A 19,537-nucleotide genomic window follows, 5' to 3' on the forward strand; every position below is an offset into this window, starting at 1 on the left:
TAATGGTGTCTTCAGTTGAATCATCATTATGATGAGCTGCTCTCTCCCCTTCCTCCTCTTCTATAGAGTCTAATGTCTCCCAATCAACTCCTTCCTCAATATCAGTTATCTTACTCTTCCGTAAATATTTTAAACAATATCAAAATGAATAATAGTGTAATATATTAATAAAGTCTAAGAAAACTATATTATTTATATACCTTTTTTGATTTATTCTTGAGTTGTGGTGGATGTAGATGCTTTAATACCATCAAAGAAATCAACATTTAAATCTTCATCTTATTATGCATGCCTAAACCACATGCCCACATAAACATAAGTCTAGCAAAAAGAGATCTAAATATTACATAAATAAAAAAGTCATATCATTTTTATTTTCATTTTCTTACATTATCTATGGCAACCATTCAATCAAATGACATTGAAAATTATATGCAATTTTTTTTATATCATGGAAGGGAAGCAAAACATTCTTTGTGCATAACTTACATTCATATTACATGTAGTACACCTCTTCCATTAAAATTTTTGGCATTAATTTATACACATATCTATTGAGCATATGCAATGTTTAAAATTGCGTATTCGGGTATTAAGGCGTTTTTCATTCGTGAGACGAGGCGTAAGCCTCAAAATAAAAAAATTTCGTAAACATAAAATGATAAATTTTTTATATACTAATGAGTGAATAATATAAAACATAAAAAAGCATAAGATATTAAGCGAAATCAAAATATCCCAATAATAAGATAACATAAAATATAGTGCAACTCAAAATTCTATCTTTCCCAAATCCCAGTATTCTTTTCATTAACATATAATTCGAATTTTCAAAAATAAATAGCAATGACATATCACATAAGAACTCATAAGTCATCAGCACTGTCATCACTAAGGGGTTCTTCATTTGAATCATCATTATGATGAACTTCTCTCTCCCCTTCCTCCTCTCCTATAGAGTCCAATGTTGGGCATTTACTTCAAGATTTATATAAGTTTTAATATATATAGCGTGAGGCGTAAGCCTCATGCCAATGAGGCGAGGCGGGCCTCAACCAAGTTAAGGCTCATGGCTCATAAAAAAACTTGAGGCGTAAGCATCGAGGCATTTTTTACTGGAATTGCACAAAGGCGGGCCTCAAGGCGAGCCTCATATTGCGCAATTTTAAACCATGAGCATATGCATGCCTAAACCACATGTTCACATAAACATAAGTCTAACAAAAAGAGATCTAAATAGTACATAAATAAAAGTCTTATCATTTTCATTTTCTTACACTATCAATGGCAATCATTCAATCAAATGACATTGAAAATTGTATACAAAAAATTTTTATATCATAGAAGATCAAAACATTCTTTGTGTATAACTTACATTCATATTACATGTAGTATACCTCTCATACTAAATTTTTTAACATTAATTTATACACGTATCTATTGAGCATCTTATACTTTTTATTATGCATGCTTAAACCACATGTCCACATAAACATAAGTCTAACAAAAAAAAATCTAAATATTACATAAATAAAAAGTCCAATCATTTTCATTTTCTTACACTATCAATGGCAATTATTCAATCAAATGACATTGGCAATTGTATGTATAAAACAACAATATTGCATAAAATTTAAAATAGAAAAATAAAAAAAAAAGAAAAATTTTGCCAAAAAATGAATGAAAACCAAAGGAAGATGTCGATAAATGCGATGGTATAACAAAAAAATCACATTTGAGTGCAAAGAAGAAGAGGAAGTAAAGTTATTTCACCTTTGTTAATAAACCCTAAACTCTAACCACGAAGAAGAAGAGCTTTCGGCGGTCGGTCGAAGGAGACTCCAAGCCAACTCGTGGTAGAAGAGAACTCCAAGAAAGAGGCGAAGAGCAACTCCAGGTGGAACGAAGTCGACGTCGGTCGAATGGAACGAAGAGGGGAAAATGTCGCTCGAAGAAGGAGAAGAAACCTCGTTCGGAAATGATGGAAGATGCGAGTGAGGGGGCCAAAACCGAATAGATAAATATTAGATTAGGTTTTAGTTTTTTTTTAAAGAGGCAAATGCCTCTAAAAATTGAGGTGAGGCGTGAGGGGCGCCTTAGTAAATTTGAGGTACGCCTCAGTAAACTTGAGGCCTACGCCTCATTCCCTGCTTTCATTGCGTATGCTTTAAGGCTTAAAATAACATAATTGCACTGAGGCGCACCTCGTATTGCACGTTTATAAACCATGTCCATGTCAACACGAACCCGACCCAGTTTTTGAAATGGGTTGATTTGTTGAATCTGAACCCGACCTGTTTTGGTTCTAGGTTGACCCTAACCCAAAGTTTTTCGGGTCGGGTTCGAGTCGAGTTTTCGAGTCATGTCAAATATTGATACCCCTGACTACCATCACTAAAAATTTTAGTATTACTCTCATTTTATGTTGATAACAAATATTTATGAAAGAGGAAAATATCTGAAATAAATAAATAAAGAAAAAATAGATTAGGAGGTAGTGGACCCTATAGGATGAGGCAAAGGAGAGACTAATTTTTTATGACGACTCAAATAAAATGCCCTTAGTAATGATAATACATATGTTTTTTGAATTGTTGTCAATTATTTTAACTTTCTTTAGTAATTAAATGTAGATGAGTAGGAAACCGATAAAGAAGAAATTTAGAGCTAAACTTGATGTTATATGATACGTTTATGCAATTCATATATTTTATGTTGTTTTTCTCATGTAATATTTGGATTTCATTTTTTTTCACATAATTTATTACTTTTCACTTTACATTTTTTGTAATTTTTGTTTCATATGTATGTAAATTTGTTACTTTATAATTCAATAGAAAATTAATATGTCATCCTTTAACATATTATTTGGATATTATATAAAAATATACTTTTAACTTTTATTTTTAGATTTTTTGGCTTACACCTCAAAACGCCTTGAGGCTTACGCCTCGCCTCATGAACGAAAAACGACTCAATACCCAATCGCGCAATTTTAAACCTTGACCCAAATAGACCTTCCTTAATTCCCTCATATTTCCTTAATTATTTTCCTCCCAAAACAGCTCTCAAATTAGCCCTAAATCTATCATCTTCAATTATGAAATATTTTGTAATTAATCCCCTCCAAATCAATTTTATTCAATCAAAAAATATTTTTTAATCAATCCCCTCCAAATCAGCCCACAAATCTGTCATTTTCAATTAGAAAATATTACCTAATTAATCAGCCAAATTTGCTCTCTTCATATTAAAAACATCTAATTAATTCCCTTTGATTAAAGACTTTCCTAAACAACTTCCTCTTGATTAGGAAACTTCTTAATCCTCACAATCAAATCTGCTGGTCCATCAATACTTCTCTCCCACAGTGCCACAATTTCCTTGAGGTGGAACGAACGAAACTGTCGCTGAAGCACTTGACTAATATCACTGGACTAAAAAATAGACTGATACTATGTCAAACGATCCCTACCTCGAGCATATTTTTGATTAATCTCTGAATCTCTTCGTTCTGGATTTGGGGATGATGGTATAGACGAACACTGATTGTTGGGACTCCTTCATTTAAGATGATAACATACTTGTGTTCCAGCGAAGGATTCAACCCTTGAACTTGCTGGAACACCCCTCGATACTATTATATGGGTGGTAGAATCTTGTTTGGCGCTTTTGTCTTCTTCCCATCTCCTTCTAAATTCCGCAGCTCCACTAAAAGTCCCACTCCTTCACCCTTTCCTTATTGGAAGTGGCTTCAAAAGTAGCATAACCTCTTCTTCCCCTAATATTTTTACCTCATGATCTTTCCCTCTCCTTATCGGATAAGGGTTTCTTCCACTCCCTTGGTCACCGGTGGCTCCCCTTGCCTGTGGCGATGCCATTTTGATTTGACCATCGAGCACTTTCTTCAACATCTCCTTTATAATGAAAAAATTCAAATTGAACTTATCATGGATGGCTGAAATATCCTTTTTTTTTAATTTGAAACTTAAGTTTGAAGATGAAATTTCATATTTCATTTGTCTGATCTGACTTATTATTTTGTGCAGACACCAGACAAAGAGAACCGTCCGGAGTTGCTGGCTTTTACTATCCTTTTGCAAAAGCACTATAAAAGGGCAATAAAAACGCATTCATAATTGAATATTTGCTGCCATTTACTACCATTTTTCAAAAGCACAACAAAAGGGCTGTAAAAGCGCAACAAATCCGGATGGTTCTCTTCATCCGGTTTCTGCATAGAATAATTTCTCATCCGATCTCCCCTGCCATTACTTCTACTTTTCTTCCAGCCATGAGTGCCCGGATCGAACAGCTCTAAGACCCATTTGATAGGAAGTGCTTGTAGAAGTTTAGGAAAAACCTTGGCTGGAATCTGATTTCTGTAATTTCAAAAAACCAACTACAAGAAAATCATGAATAAAATACACGAACACTTTTTTATTGAAAGTTTTATGAAAGAAAAGACAAGATACAAGTGAATCTTCAATTGGAGAGGAAGATCCGGCTCTCCCACATCTCTAGCCGCCCGCTAGAGCTTAACACCCTAAGAACAATCTAATTTCAGCAAACAACACATATGCCTAACCCTAGGAAGATCACCTATTTCTTATGGGTATTTCTTCTCATGAAATTCTATTGAGAGAAACTCCGAGAATTTCTAGTGAGAGAAAATTCTTTTTCAAATTTCTTCTTCGAGGTTTTTCCACATTCGCTCTTCATGATGGCGACAGATAATTGGTAGCCTCTTGCCGGTGGATCCTCGGTCATCCATCCACCTTCATCCATTAAATCTTCAACTGTTACGGGGAATGCTGAAGGTCTTAAAGATAGAAGTCTCAACAAAGGAGATGTTGAATGAGATTTCAGGAATATTCAAAAACCATTGATCATCAGAGAAGGTTACCGTTCAAATGTTCATCAAGCTTCTGTAGTTGAAGGAAAGGGAAAGAATTTAGAAGCAATTCCGAAGACGTCTGATGTACACGAAACAGAAAATGGTATTAATGCAATTTCATTTGGGTTTTTTGATCATGAAGCTTCTACTTCGTTGGATCTTGTTCTGAAAGTCAACAAATTTGTTGGCAATAATGAAGGAACATTGAATCATAATTTGTCTGTTAATTTTTCAAATCCTGAAGTTACAAATATAAATTCATCGAATCTTGTTATACTGAATGAGAATGTTGCAACTCAGTTGAATGAGGAAATTAGTACTCAGAAAGAAGCTTTTATCAATGCCTAGAATAAACCTCTGCATATCAATATCAAAATAATCAATTTTGATATGAATTCTACTGAGATGTCGGCTGACGGGGTGGCAGTCAAATTAAACTCTGATTTGGAGTTAGCAAACTCCCAGATTCTAAAAAATTCAGTAGTTCTGAAAGTTCTAGGAAAGAATATCCCATTTTCTGTATGTAGCATGGAGCTTAGAAGGCAATGGAGCAAATTTGGTAATTTCCATTTAACAACTTTGGGTTTGGACTTGATTCTATGTTCCTTTAAGACGACTGATGCTATGGAAGAAATTCTCAGCAGTGGCCCTTGGTAAGTTGGGGGTCATATTGTAGGTATTGATAAATGGTCTTCATTTTTTTCACCCTTATCTCTAAATGGTTTAACTGCACCTGTTTGGATATGGTTTCCTCTTTTACTGTTATATTGTTGGGATGAAGTTAATATTGCCAAAATTGCTTCAAAGATTGGGATACCTATGTATTTAGATGACAACTCATTTAAATGGGGGAAGAATTAATTTGCTCGTATGTGTGTTTGGATCAATTTGGAATCAAAATTACCTTTGGGAATTTGGGTAGATGGATTGGATGGGAGATTTTTCCAAAAGGTTGAATATGAAAAGATAACTTCATTTTGTTTCCATTATGCTAAGATTTGGCATTTGAAATCTGAATGCCCTGTTCTTCGATATGAAGATGATAAAACTAAAGGAAGTATTAATGGATTTAGGGGTGTTGCTGTTAATGATGATGCAATATTCAATCATCAAAATGAGGAATATGGACCATGGATTCATGTCAAGTTCAGAAATAAAACAACTAAGAATTGGAGACGGGAAAATGGTGATTGGAAGAAGGAAGTTTATTCAAAACATTTGAATAAACCGAATGAAACAAATGATGTCAGGAGAAATTCTAATGCATCTCAATCTGATAATAATATTCAGGCTGATAAGATTGGTAATATGGAAATTCCAGCAAAGATTTCTAGTCTTATCATGTAATGTGTGGTTAATGTGAGATTTTCTATCCTATTAAATGGGAAGAGTACTAGATGGATTGAAGTAAAAAGTGGCTTTTGACAAGGTTGTCTTATGTTACCGTATCTTTTCATCATGTGTTCTCAGCTTTTATCAAATGCAATTAACCAAAGAGGACAAGAGTTGGGAATCCAGATTTCTCCAAGAGCTCCTAAAATCACTTATCTTCTATATGCAGATGATGTGTTATTATTTGCGATATCATCTTCTCGTTTGGTTTAAGTTATGAAGAATTTAATTACGGAGTATTGGGGATGGACTAGGCAAAATATTAACAAAGCTAAGTCTCGGATTTTTTTTGAGAAAGCAGTTAGATCTTCCCTGAAAAGAAAAATTGTAAAAAAATTTGGTTTCAAGGTAGTTAATGAGCTACAATACTTGGTAATTAAGATTGTATTAAGAAGGATGGTGAAGGCTGACTTTCAATCCATCATTGATTATGCATTGGACAAAATTAATGCGTGGGGAGCTAGATTTTTATCCTTGGCTGGAAGGATGTGCTCATAAGGTCTTCTTTTTTTGTCAATTTTCTTATCAACACACTCTTTGGTTCCCAAAGGTGTTTTATATGAATTGGATAGGCTTTGTAGAGACTTCATATGGCACAAAGACAATGGTAGACGGGGCCTACATTATGTGGTATGGGAAGAATTATGTAAACCAAAAAATCTGGGTGGGATGGGTTTACATTCAGCAGTTCACAAGGTTGGTCCTCTAAGAGCTAGATTGTCTTGGAGGTTTGCTCAAAATTCTTCATCTTTGTTACATAAAAACATTTCTACTAAATATGGAACAAATATATGGAATGGAGAGTTTAAAAGAGGTCATTCGACTTCTTGGTATAATCTTTTGGATGGGGCTACTTACCTAAAACCAATTGTTAAATGGCAAGTTGTAAATGGAGAAAGTATCAACGTTATGAATGATATTTGGTTGATGGACAAATATTTTAATAAATGGCCAATGTTAGCTGATTGTGTTGGATTAAATGGGGTGTTGCTTCAGCAATTCTTACTTTAGGATGATGACCGGAATGTGATTGAACTGCATCGGTTTTTTAATCAAGATCTTGTAAATTTAATTCTGCAAGAATGTAGTATTCACGATGGACAAAAGGATCAGGTGGAAGCTCTGTTCCAGCTCTCGGGTAGATCAATATCTTCTTTGGCATATGATGAAGTTATCAAGTATAACATTGAGGATGATGATTTCGGGTTTTCTAATTGGTTAAGGAAATTAAAACTAAAGCCAAGAGTTGAAATGTTTTGGTGGAAGATGAGAAGGTATGCTTTACCAACTAATGAATTCTTAAAATATAGAAGACTTTGGCATAGTGATCTTTGTGTTAGAGGTTGTCAAGAGGTTGAAGATTGTTCTCATATTGTTGTCCATTGCAAATATCTTGCTGATATTATTTGCAAATTTAGACAATGGGGATTTAAAATTCTGATTTTCCAATCTTTGGCAAATTGCTTAACTGAGCTTAGAAGTCTTTCCAAATATCATTTGAATATTGTAAAGGTTTATTGTACAACTATTTTTTCTCCTGGAAATGTCGGAATGATAGCAAGCATGGTAATTCTATTGCTCATACTTTGGTGGTTGCTGCTAATGTGTTATCCACTGCCATGTCTAAATATCTGATGCTAGTCGACTGGGGTGCTTCTCTCCATATGGAGTTTGGTATTTGTTGGCACCCTCCACCTTTAGATTGGATAAAGATAAATGTGGATGCCTCTTTGTTGGATTCGAATCTTGCAAGCATTGGGGGCATTGTTAGAGACCATAAAGGTAGATTTCTTCTTGCTTTTGGGAAAAATAAAATGAATTGGGACATAAATCAGTTAGAGATGGAGGCTATTTTTACTTTGAATGAATTTTTACAAGATTGGATGTTTGAAAGTAAAGGTGTAATAATTGAATGTGACAACTACAATGTGTTCAAGTTCCTTCAAGATTCTATGATGAAATCAACATACAAAGCTCTCAATTCTGTTTCGGAGAAGTTGTCATTTCTCAATGACTTTAATAAAGTTATTTTCCATCATATTTCAAGAGAATGTATTAAAGTAGCCGACTTGTGTGCTACTTTGGCTTTAGATAATAGCTTTTGTTTTGATTCATTTTCTTCTTTTAACATTTCTTCTTTTTTGTATAGTCTAATAAAGAAGGAATGTGATAGTTGTTTCTTTTTGTAGTTTGTAATAGGTTTTGTTTTCTTTAATGCAATTTGCAATCTTTAAAAAAAAAAAAGGAAAATCACCTATTTAAAGCAAGCAATAAACAATAAATACTTAAATAGACCTTCCCCAATTCCCTTCTATTTCCTTAATTATTTTTCTCCCAAAAGAGCTCTCAAATCAGCCCCTAAATCTGCCATATTCAATTAGGAAACATTTTCTAATTAATCAGCCCCCAAATCAGCCATATCCAATTAGGAAACATCTCCTAATTAATCCCCTCCAAATCAGCCCACAAATCTACCATCTTCAATTAGGAAATATTTTCTAATTAATTAGCCCCCAAATCTGCTATCTTCAAATAGGAAACATCTAATTAATTCCCTTTGATTAAGAACCTTCCTAAACAGCTCCCTCTTGATTAGAAAACTTCTTAATTCCCTCACAATCAAAGTAGCTGGTCCATCAGATTTTTATTCCATGATGTGCATTATGTTATTTATACATCAAGAAAGTAGGTCTTAGTGTTATGGTTCTAACAGAAAATTTTTCTGCAATAATTGGTTTCCATACATTCAAATGGTCTTTCCTGAGTTCCATTTGTCCATGAGTTGATTAGTATTTCTGCAAGTAATGTTACAGCGCAACATTTTATATTAAAGAATTAGAAGTTGTAAATGATATTACCATATGCCTTGCTACTCAATGTTTGAAGACCATGATTAAATTAGCTGATTGAGTATGAAACACCTATATGTGAAAATTGTACTAGGAAATCATAAGAATGATGCACGTTCAATGTTCATTCACAGGTTAGTACAAATTGATTTGAATTATGATTAAAGAGGAAAATCAAAGACAAACAAAATGCGAGAAATGAATGAATTAGTTCCTCTTGTTATTTCTTCTTGTATAGCTGGCCATGCTTCCGCATTATTTATACGAGAAAATCATAATAAATGGAAAACATTACTCTAAAATCAAATACAAAGAACGAAAGAAATAACTATACACTAATATGTATTCTTTATTTTGTAAAGATTAGGAAACTATTTATACGCTAGATTTTAGATTTAACATAATGGGACCTTAACTTATGAAAATCATTATTTTTTGAATTGTCTATGCGGATACTTCGTATTGCTTCCATGAATTGTTAATATGAATCCTTGTATTGTCATCTGTTTTCATAGGACTGTTAGATCTTCTTAGGCCTTGAAAGTAGAGTTTTCCTTCTTTAGTAGATATGGATTATAGTAGTGGCATTTAATCCAACCATATGTGTTTTGAAGTTGTTTCAGGAATATTTTCTGTGGCAATTTGATGTATGCAAAGGGGGGGGGTCAACATAAGTTAAGTTTTCTTGTATTGTGTCTTTTCATCTTCCAACCATATGTGTTTTGAAGTTGTTTCAGGAATATTTTCTGTGGCAATTTTAGAAATTAATTTATGAATATTTTTTAGGAATGAAATCATGAATATTTTCTGAAACGTATTCATGAATATTTATAGGACTGGATATAATGGAATGTTTGCAGTTGATAATTGAAGTATTTTTTAAGATAGAAGAGTTATTTTTTCTTACTTTATAGTGTTGTCAGCCTAATGAGAAGAGTCCAAAAAGTAATGTTCATTTTCATCGAAATTGATATCGATGAAAATAAAAAAAAAAATTAGTTTTTTAAGCATTTTACCAACTAACAGGCATTTTATAGCTCTTTGATTAGATTTCCTCTATCATGAGTTTGAAAGTGTGCTAACGAGACAACCAAAAGCTTGAGGGGAATATTTTCAGTTTTGTTGTAATCCTAGTGTAGTTTGGAGAGGACCTCCAAAGGACATTTGTACCATATGGCTCTATATGGAATCTTATTTATAAAGAATATCATTACTTCTCTACAATGGTACTTAGAGATATTGTTTTGAAACAATAATTCCCATCAACATGTTGAAATAAAAATTAAGGGCACCATGTGGCTGCGAATGTTTTGTTGTAGATTGATAATATTTGTGATGTCAGAAATTACAAGCTTACTATGATATCATTATATAGTTCGATAGCAAAAAAAATAGTGAATAAAACTCAAGAGGAAGAAGCAATGATGTAATTCATTTCAATCAACTATTACAATGAAACTGGCCTCAATATTAATACAAAGATAAGTAAAGGATCACTATCACAAGGACAGAGGTTGTTGCATAGCTGTAGTTAGGATTTAATAGGAAGTTTTGATCTAAAGATTGAGATGGACTGGAGGAGAAATTGACTGCTAACAAATAGAATTCCACATTGAACATGATTATATGAGATGGAATTCGAGTGCTCCTAAAGGGAATAAAATGGGGCATTGAGAACTTGTACGAGACAGCAACAATTGCAATGGAAATTTCTGAATTGTAGTCAACTGACATTGCTAAAATAATAATGTCTGCCAAATCATATTTACCAATGGGAATAATGAAGGGAACTAAATGTTGTTCAAAGATAATTATAGTGTTAAAATAAAGTAATGGGGGGAGACATAGTAAAGAATAACTGGAACCATGTTCCGACATTCCCATACCATGTACCCAATGCAATGGAAATAACAGCTATGCAATCCCTACAAAGCGAAACAGAAGATTACGCTTACTAGCTTGAGCCAAGAGCCCCATTCATTTTTGAACCTTCTTCGATCTGCTGCATTTCTCCGCCTCCAGTTCCTATGCACAACCCTCCCACAGGTGTCTCCTGTTCGATTTCAGACTCACGCCCGACGAAGCCCATCTTCCGTCCTCCTCACTTGCAAGCAGTTGTCACATATCTCCATTCTCAACCTCCGTCTGTAGCAACTCCCGACCAAACAACATCCCACAGCCTTCGCCTTCATTTGAACGTCCTAAGCTGTTCTGAGCCCGCTCCCGTCGACTTGGCCTCGTGCGAACAAGCCTGTCGTTCACCCCCGATCCACCTGCGTTCGATTGCAACACCCACATGAAACCGCAAGTTGTGAATTCGACCCCTCTTGGCGTTTGACCTCCTGTGCAAGGATGGGACCTCATGATCCCGCACTCTCTCTTGCACCCGATCTCGACACTAGGTTATTCAGCCCTGCTCTCTGCAACCGACCTCCACACTTGAGCTTCCTTCTTCTATACTCGCAAGGCAAAAAGGCAACTTATGCTTTGGTTCATTACACACGCCTAAGCTTAATGCTTCTTTTTTTGAAACAGGGAGCATGGAAGAAAGGATATATTATATTGTGTTATTATTAATGATAGAATATTATTATTAATAATAATTACAATTGAAGGGATTTATTATATTATTAATAATAATAGTTGTAAATTATTAATAATAACTAATAATTATTGTTATTATCATATAAGAGAAAAGAAGATGGTGTAATCACCAAATCGAAAGGTTGGAGATGTATTCTAGATTTGATATGCCCCCCGAAGGCCTCGGCCGTCGATTTGATCCGGTTGAGTGGATTAAAAGTGTGAGTGCCCTCCCTAACCTCCCCTCATGGGGAGGGGGTGTTGAAAGGTTTCTGAAATACCGGGGAAATGTCAAATTTTAAATAGGTACCGTAGTTACTCAAATTGGAGTTGAAGATTAAATATGGGGTCGATTCGCTCCTCCGAAGCCCTTGTCTTTGATTTGATTTGGCCGAATGGACTATAAAGGGAAAGTGCCCATCCTAACCTCCCCTCGTGGGGAGAGGGCGTTAAGAGGCTGACGAAATTTTCACGAAAATATTAGACTTGTGCAGATTCTTGAAAAAATTTGAAAAAAAAAACATTTAATTGAATAATTTAACGTGAAAAGAATAACTAATTAATTATAATTAAATGAGCAATTCTAATTAAAATAAAATGGCTAACTAATTAGTTAATTAAAAGCTAAACTTAAATCATTTTAAATAAAATTAAACCTTTAAGATTCATATAATTAATTTTGAATATAATTTAATAATAAATTAATTAATTTAACTCTAATTTAAATAAATAATTAAAATCAGAACACTAATTAAAAAATTTTAATTAAAACTTTAACTTGAATTGAAATTATCAAGAAAACATCTTTTAATTAATTAATTAAATTTATCGAGTTATTAAATTTAATTAATAATACAGTGAAATTAACTAAATAATTTTAAAATATATTTAAAATCAATTAAAGAGCTGAACAATTAATTTAAATCCTTTTAATTAAAGTTAAATGTTAATGCAATTAATTCAAAATTAAATAAATGCATTAAATAAAAATAGAAGAATGTTTACACTAAATCAAACATTATACAACTAACACTAAAAGCTAAACTCCTAAAAAACTAACCAAAACAGAAAACAGAAAGAAAGGCTTCAAAATCCTAAAATTAAACCCCTCCTGATAAACAACAGCTCACAGACTCAAACTCTCAAAGCTCTCTAGCTCCTGCAACTACTAGAGGTACCACGTACCTGCAAATAAACAAGTAGAGTAGAGTATTAGCACAATATAGTAAAATAAACTAGTGCTAGTAAAGAAAAGCAGGTGTTGAACAAATAATAGGGCTAAAGTAGAAAGACAAGCTTGCTTAATGGATAAGACAAATGATAATATTTAGCAAATTCATGAGTATCATGCTGAAATATGTGAATATCATAGATTGAAAACATGGAGGGAACATATTTTTAAGAAGATCATTCGGAGGATATCCTAGGCAGAGGTATTTGTAACTAGCAAGAAAGGGAAAGCAGTTTCCTTTGTGAGTGCTCACTTCCTTATGATAGCAGAATGTATTATTATTCCTCGCAGCAGATCAAAGCGTACTTTTCATGACTTTATCCTTAAAAACACAATGAGAACGGAAGACGTTTATTTTGCAATTTAAGGCTGTGGTGTTTTTATGAATGGCTATGACATTGATGGACAATTTTGGAATGTGTAAAGCATTCTTTAGTGAAAAATAGGTTTTAGATTTAAAATTCCTTTGCTAACAATAGTTATAGACGACCCATCTACAACTGTTAACTTTTCTATTACTAGGGCTGGTTTTAATATTAAATTTGATTGGACTATGAATCATAGGATTAGTAGCTTGGAATTCAAGAGTTATTGAGAGAGTTTTTCATAACAAACCCATCACCATTTGTAAGGTTGTTTTTATTTTATCTATGAACTCCTTCATTCTAACTGGGAGGATTGGTTTTCCTATGAAGCTTGAAATAGTTCTCCCCTGCATGATTTGACTTTTGCAAAATGTATTCTGAATTCCTTCTCATAGCAAAATGTTAGTATTCTCCGAGTTGATATTGTGTTTGATTTCTCTCTTTATGATTCAGATAAACACAAAAATTGATACATGCCCCACTTGATCGAATTTATTTCAAATAATTATTGCATTTTCTTTCAATAGTTACTTAAGGTAGGTGGAAGTTGGTAGTTAAAAATTAATTAGTAGTTAGAATTGGTATTTAAAGGTAGTTGAGTTGAAGGAAGCTATTTGTCTTATGATTAAAGGTATGTGATCTCATTTTCATTCATGTGATTGGCTGTTGACCTTCTCATCTGCTCCACTATGCAACTCGATATGCAATGATGAAATCACCAGGTGATGGATTCGACATTGTGCAAGTCTAATTCGAAATACATCACATAAATCTAAATAATCTAATCATTACTTATTTTAGAAAATAGACTACATTGATGCCACTTTAGTGTTGACATTACCAAGAGAGGGTCCTGGAGGTTAATTTGATTGAATCTAATAAAGATGTCAAACAATGGATGCATTATTCAAGTTTTATTCAAAATGCTTTGACTAAAGCAAAAATGATTCAATTGTCACGCGTTTTGCTAAATAGATTGTGTTGATGCATTCAAAGAGTCAAAATTATTGAAGAAGGGCCTCTCGTGATCAAATCGATTCATTTCAACCAAAATGTTGAACCTCCGATGCATCATGGAAATTGAGTTCAAAATACCTCAATTGCAATCAAAATCACTCAAATGTTGACCATCCGCAAAACGGACGATATCGATGCGCCTAGGACGTCAAAATTGTCTAGAAATGGCACACATATTGCTTGTGTTTTTACATGAGAAAATTTCGAAAAATTCACCGGCAAGCAAGGTGAAGACGTGTAATTCGAGATGCACGATGAATCGCATGAGAAGTCGGTTCATCACCTATATTATCCTTTTTGTTTTATTCCAAGTAATTTTATTTAAAAAATGAATAAATTTTGACAAATTCTTGTATTGTCGAAATTCACTCAACATTATATTATTAATCCTCAATATCTCGCTACAACGCTTCATATGCAATCATGTCTACTCTTGCAAGCCCTGTATTAAAAAGAAGAGAGTGAAATGGAAATCAAATCCCATTCCCCTCTGCTCCCTCTCATGACATTAGTCAGTCAATTCCGCACCAGGCATGCGTCCTCTTTCTTGTCGTATATTTTTCTCTGCTTGCTTGTTCACTCTTCACACTCTCTAGCACCTGCTCACAAATAAATCTCCTTCAACCATCTCTCCCTCCCTGTTCATGCAACTCTCCCTCTCTCGCTTTTCCCTCTTTACTCTGCTTTGGATTCTCGAAATCCACGTACTTCGTTAAAGGCTGCTTATCAATTCTTTTGAAGCTTGAAGTTCATTTTTTGAATAGAAGCCTGTTGTTAGAGGCATTTTGAAGGGATCGAATGCCTAAGACCATAAGGCTCCTTTCTAAGGTTGTTTATATAGGGGAATGCGTTCCAAATGGCTGGGATTCAGACCATTATCAGCCTCCTGTTCATCAGCTTGCAAAGAACTCATAGATGCTCCTCATTCTTCCATCTCAAGCTGTCCCCTCATTGAATACTTCTTTTGAGAAAGTTTCTGAGTTGGTATATCTCACCACGATGAGAATGCTCTATAGGTTCTTCACATGGTTTCCTTCTAGTCATGGCGAGAAAGAAGCAGGAGAAAACATTTTAAAAGACGTGAGAATTGTTGATAAGTAACTTGAAGAGTTAAAAGACTTGCAAAGAAGTGGTTCAAGTCATTGAGGCTGGTGATCTGAACAATGGATTTGTCTTTTCTCCTCTGAACTTCTGTTGGCCATATGACTATTTCTGGAGCAATATTGCAAGGAATGTTTTTGTTACAGGCAATGCTCTTCGTCCACTGACTTCTGATATTGGCCAAGGAGGTTGCCTAGCCCTTGAAGATGTTTACAGGCAGAAATGTATGACGAACGATTGATCAAGGCAACTCAATCTTCTCACCTAAGTTTTATTAACCAGTTTTGCCTCAGTGAGAAGTTTGAGCCACTAACGTAGTAGTAGAGATCTTCACTGGAGATTCAGCTACGACGTCCTTTGTCTTCCCTAAAATACTACTAGCTGTCTGCTGCGAGGTCAAGCTCCCCTTCCCCTTTACCTATTATCTCTGCCCTTTGCAAAGATTCGAAAGAGTCCGTCAGATATATATATCCTCTACCTGTGTCCTTTGCAGGAGTTACAAGACATCGTTACTCTATTGGAGGAAATGGGAAGGGGCCTAGAATTTGAGAATGTGTTCTGATATTTGCTCCTTACATTAATCTCCATCAATTCCAATTGCCAATGAAAAAAGCAGAGAGCGTATTTTTGTTGGATATTAAATTGCGATGGACCTGGGCCTAGCCTAAGATAGGGGACGGCGAAAGAAGGTTGAACTTAGGCATATGTAATCAAATATTTTATTAGTCAAACATTGTGCAGGCTTTGTTCATGTTGAGCTCATCTTATTTCTAAGCTCGGTTCATGCTTTTCATAGGTGCTAAGGTTAACCCTCCCCCAAAAGCTGTCTAAAAATGGAGGGATTATTCTGTGCGGACACCGGACAGGAGAACCGTCCGGTTCCGCGCTCGGTGCTGAGTGGCGTTGTACATTTTTGGAGGCGACGTAGCGCATTTTTACTGGTCTCCATACGAATCCGGATTCGAACGTAATAATTTTTCCTAAAAATGTGAAGATAATGCACCGGACAAAAACACCTTATACCTGACATTATTTGGAGCATCATGCATTGGGTTACACTTTTTTTTTTATATAACAATTTGTGCTCAACCAATTTTGCAAGTGAAACCTGAGCTATTTTCGAGCCTCAAGCTTAGATTAAAAACCATACTCTTGATATATTTGTTTTTTGTTTTTGGTGGTGTTCCTTGTATTAGAATTATGTCTAATAGGAATGAAAGCAGAACCCTGAAGCTTGATTAGGCGACTTGTCAAAAATTACCTTAAAAGAGATTTGTGGACGTTTGCTCTTTTATCTTTTTCTTCTTTGATATCCAAAGTCTTGAAGGATCTTTCCTTTTAATTTACTTTTGAACTGTTGTAGAGAATTTCTTTGTTTTGTTTCAAGCTTTATTAGTTAAGCTAAGTTCAATTGCCTATTGCAAATCTTGATCTTACTGGCAATGATAAGCTGGCTCTCCTGTTATATTTGCTATTCATGATTTTTTCATTTCTATGCATGCAGAAAAGCTCCAAGGTTCAGGCGGCCAATGCGTTATCGGCCGTACTAATGAAGCACTTTTAAAGTCAGTCATATTGAACTCAGAAGCCTTTAATCCATCCGTCAGTTACCGTTTTTCTTATGAACAATCCAGGTAGTAATTTATGTGATAAAACCATCTTCTCTTATGTGATTCCTTTTAGGTCTTACAGATTGTAGTGAGACTAAATTAATACTTGGTCAGTCCAAGTATTATCTTCCATTTCTATTGCATGCATGGCTCATAGATTTTGGCAGTTAGGGATGGAGTATAAATGTTGAATCTATCAATAATTTAAAACTAGCATGAATAACCTTTTTAATGTATATTATTCAAATTAATTCATGTGCTTATAAAATGATAAATTCGAGCCAATTGCTTAACCAAATTAAGTATTTGTGAACCCCAAACTAAGGGGCTGTTTGGCTAAATTTGGATCAATATGGAAAAATTATTTGACAAAGTAATTCTAGATTTAAGATTGTTTGTTTATTTAGAAATTAAATTTATTGTGGTTTGAATTTAATATATTATAATGATAAATAATATAATTCTCTACTTTAGTTTAATTTATTACATTATCAAATAATAATACTTAATAATGTAGGTTGTATGGGGTTTGCTTTTCCTCTCATGATGTGCTTTGTTGCTTTTCCTTGTCATTGTTGCCATTGACTCGTGGCGCTTTGACTTCAAGTGTAGTGTGTGATTAGCATGATGGGAGTTTGCTTGTTGGTTCGCCTCCTGTGAAGGTGTCGGATTGGAAGTCATGATAGGAGCTAGCTCACCGTGTAGGTAACCTATGCCTCCATCCTTCACGATGAGAGCTAGCTTGCTCACAAGCTTATAAATTTTAATAGTCCATAAATTTGTGAATCTACCAAATCGATGGATTTTCTAAATCCAGGATTTACGTCGTAAATTAGGGATGTATCGATGTTCAAGATTTATGAAGTGCTTGAAAACTATTTGGCAATATTTATCATAAATCCGACGTAAATTTGAGCGTATATATGATGATACCAAACAACCCTTATAGAGCTTGCATTAATTTGAATGTTAATTAACTTGTACATATGCAATTGAAAGATGTTTTAGGTTTCGTTTGAGATAATTTTCTTTTTACTTTATAAAATAGAAAGTACTTTTTAAATGTTGTGGAAAATATTTTTTTTAGTACAATATATTTTTGAAAGTTGTTAAAAGTAGTGGTCAAACAAAAATTATTGTTGCAATTTGAAAAGTAAAGTTGTAAGAAATATGTTGCAAATGAAATCTTAGCATGAGAAATCACAAGCAACCCAAATGTTTAGCTTTGGCTTATTAATGATAAATTTATTAATCAATTCGCTCTCAACTGCCCAACTCATCAATCTAAGTGAAGAACAAAGGAACAACCTATGAGAGGTACGCATATGTTAGTGTCATGCTGTGTAAAATATTTAACATGAAATATTTAACATGAAAACCCTTGGACGATAACATTATAATTTTGTGTGTTTAACTTAAAGTAAGTAATGAAGATGGGGAGAGACTGAAGAAAAATTCACTGGATGGATGAGGGTACGAAGCACATTTAGATTCACATTGTAGAAGATTTGAAATGGAAAGAAGCACACACACAGGGATTTGCTTGTTACGAATTTATTTTTCAGGGAATATAATTTTGATGATAGCAAACAGTTATGTTTCTCTACGATTGCCATGCCTATTAACATTTCAAGTCCACAAGATCAAACTATAATTTAAATTAGCTCAAGATTGGATAGACTATGTCTGAGTCAATTTGTAAACTTTTTCTTTTCTTGATTCTATTGTAAACGATGTGGCACTTGATGCTAAGTAACTTTGCACACACACACTTGGGGAAATATTTTCTGTCTGATTTAGAGTTTTCTATTTTTGCTCACATCGTCCGGGATGATTCACAAATCGGCTTGGATGATCAGTTAAAAATATAAACCCTAATTAGGGCATCCTGATTAAGGCAACCATCATTGAGCGCATTGTCTTGGATGATATTTGTATTGGCCAGGATGATAAGCTCATATCAGAAAGAATCAGCCGCCATATCTATTTAGGTATTGTTTATTTTTGGACATCGTCCCGTCCTGGACGATGCAACATAATTATGCCTAAATTAATCTAATAATTAAGGAAATCAATTAAGGTTTGATTGCTCGATCATATCATCCTGAACGATCGCAGGATCGGCTGGGACGATCAGTTCATAAACCTTAGTTGTCCCTAGACGACCAAACATCGTCTAGTTGCTATTCAGGGTGATGCTCTAGACGATTTTCACAGATTTGAACTAATTGTCCGGGACGATCAAGCTATTTTTCCATCATCCAGACATCCATTCAGTGCGATTGTCTGGATGATATTCAATGATTTGTACTGATCGTACAGGACGATATACTATCGGCCTGGACAATATGAACAAAAACCTTATGATCGTCCAAAATCGTCCTAGTTGATTGAGCTTAATTTGCACTGATCGTATAAGACGATATTTATATCGTCCTAGACGATAAAGTCGGTTTCTTATAATTAAGAGCTATTCCGAAGCTCTTCTATTT

General features: G+C 34.2%; 1 protein-coding gene across 2 annotated transcripts in view; it reads left to right on the forward strand.

The window, feature by feature from the left end:
• Positions 1–17,298, forward strand: part of LOC110093927 (polyadenylate-binding protein 2) — a 51,663-nt gene extending 34,365 nt beyond the window's left edge. For both annotated transcript variants that reach the window (XM_028694748.1, XM_020818989.2), the window contains exon 6: positions 16,940–17,298. In XM_028694748.1, coding sequence (XP_028550581.1) covers positions 16,940–16,985 — 46 coding nt within the window. In that variant the 3' untranslated portion in view covers positions 16,986–17,298. The remainder of the gene's footprint in view (positions 1–16,939) is intronic.
• The last annotated feature ends 2,239 nt before the right edge of the window (positions 17,299–19,537 follow it).

This window comes from Dendrobium catenatum, unplaced genomic scaffold, assembly GCF_001605985.2.
Source record: "Dendrobium catenatum unplaced genomic scaffold, ASM160598v2 fragScaff_scaffold_542, whole genome shotgun sequence".
Taxonomy (NCBI): domain Eukaryota; kingdom Viridiplantae; phylum Streptophyta; class Magnoliopsida; order Asparagales; family Orchidaceae; genus Dendrobium; species Dendrobium catenatum.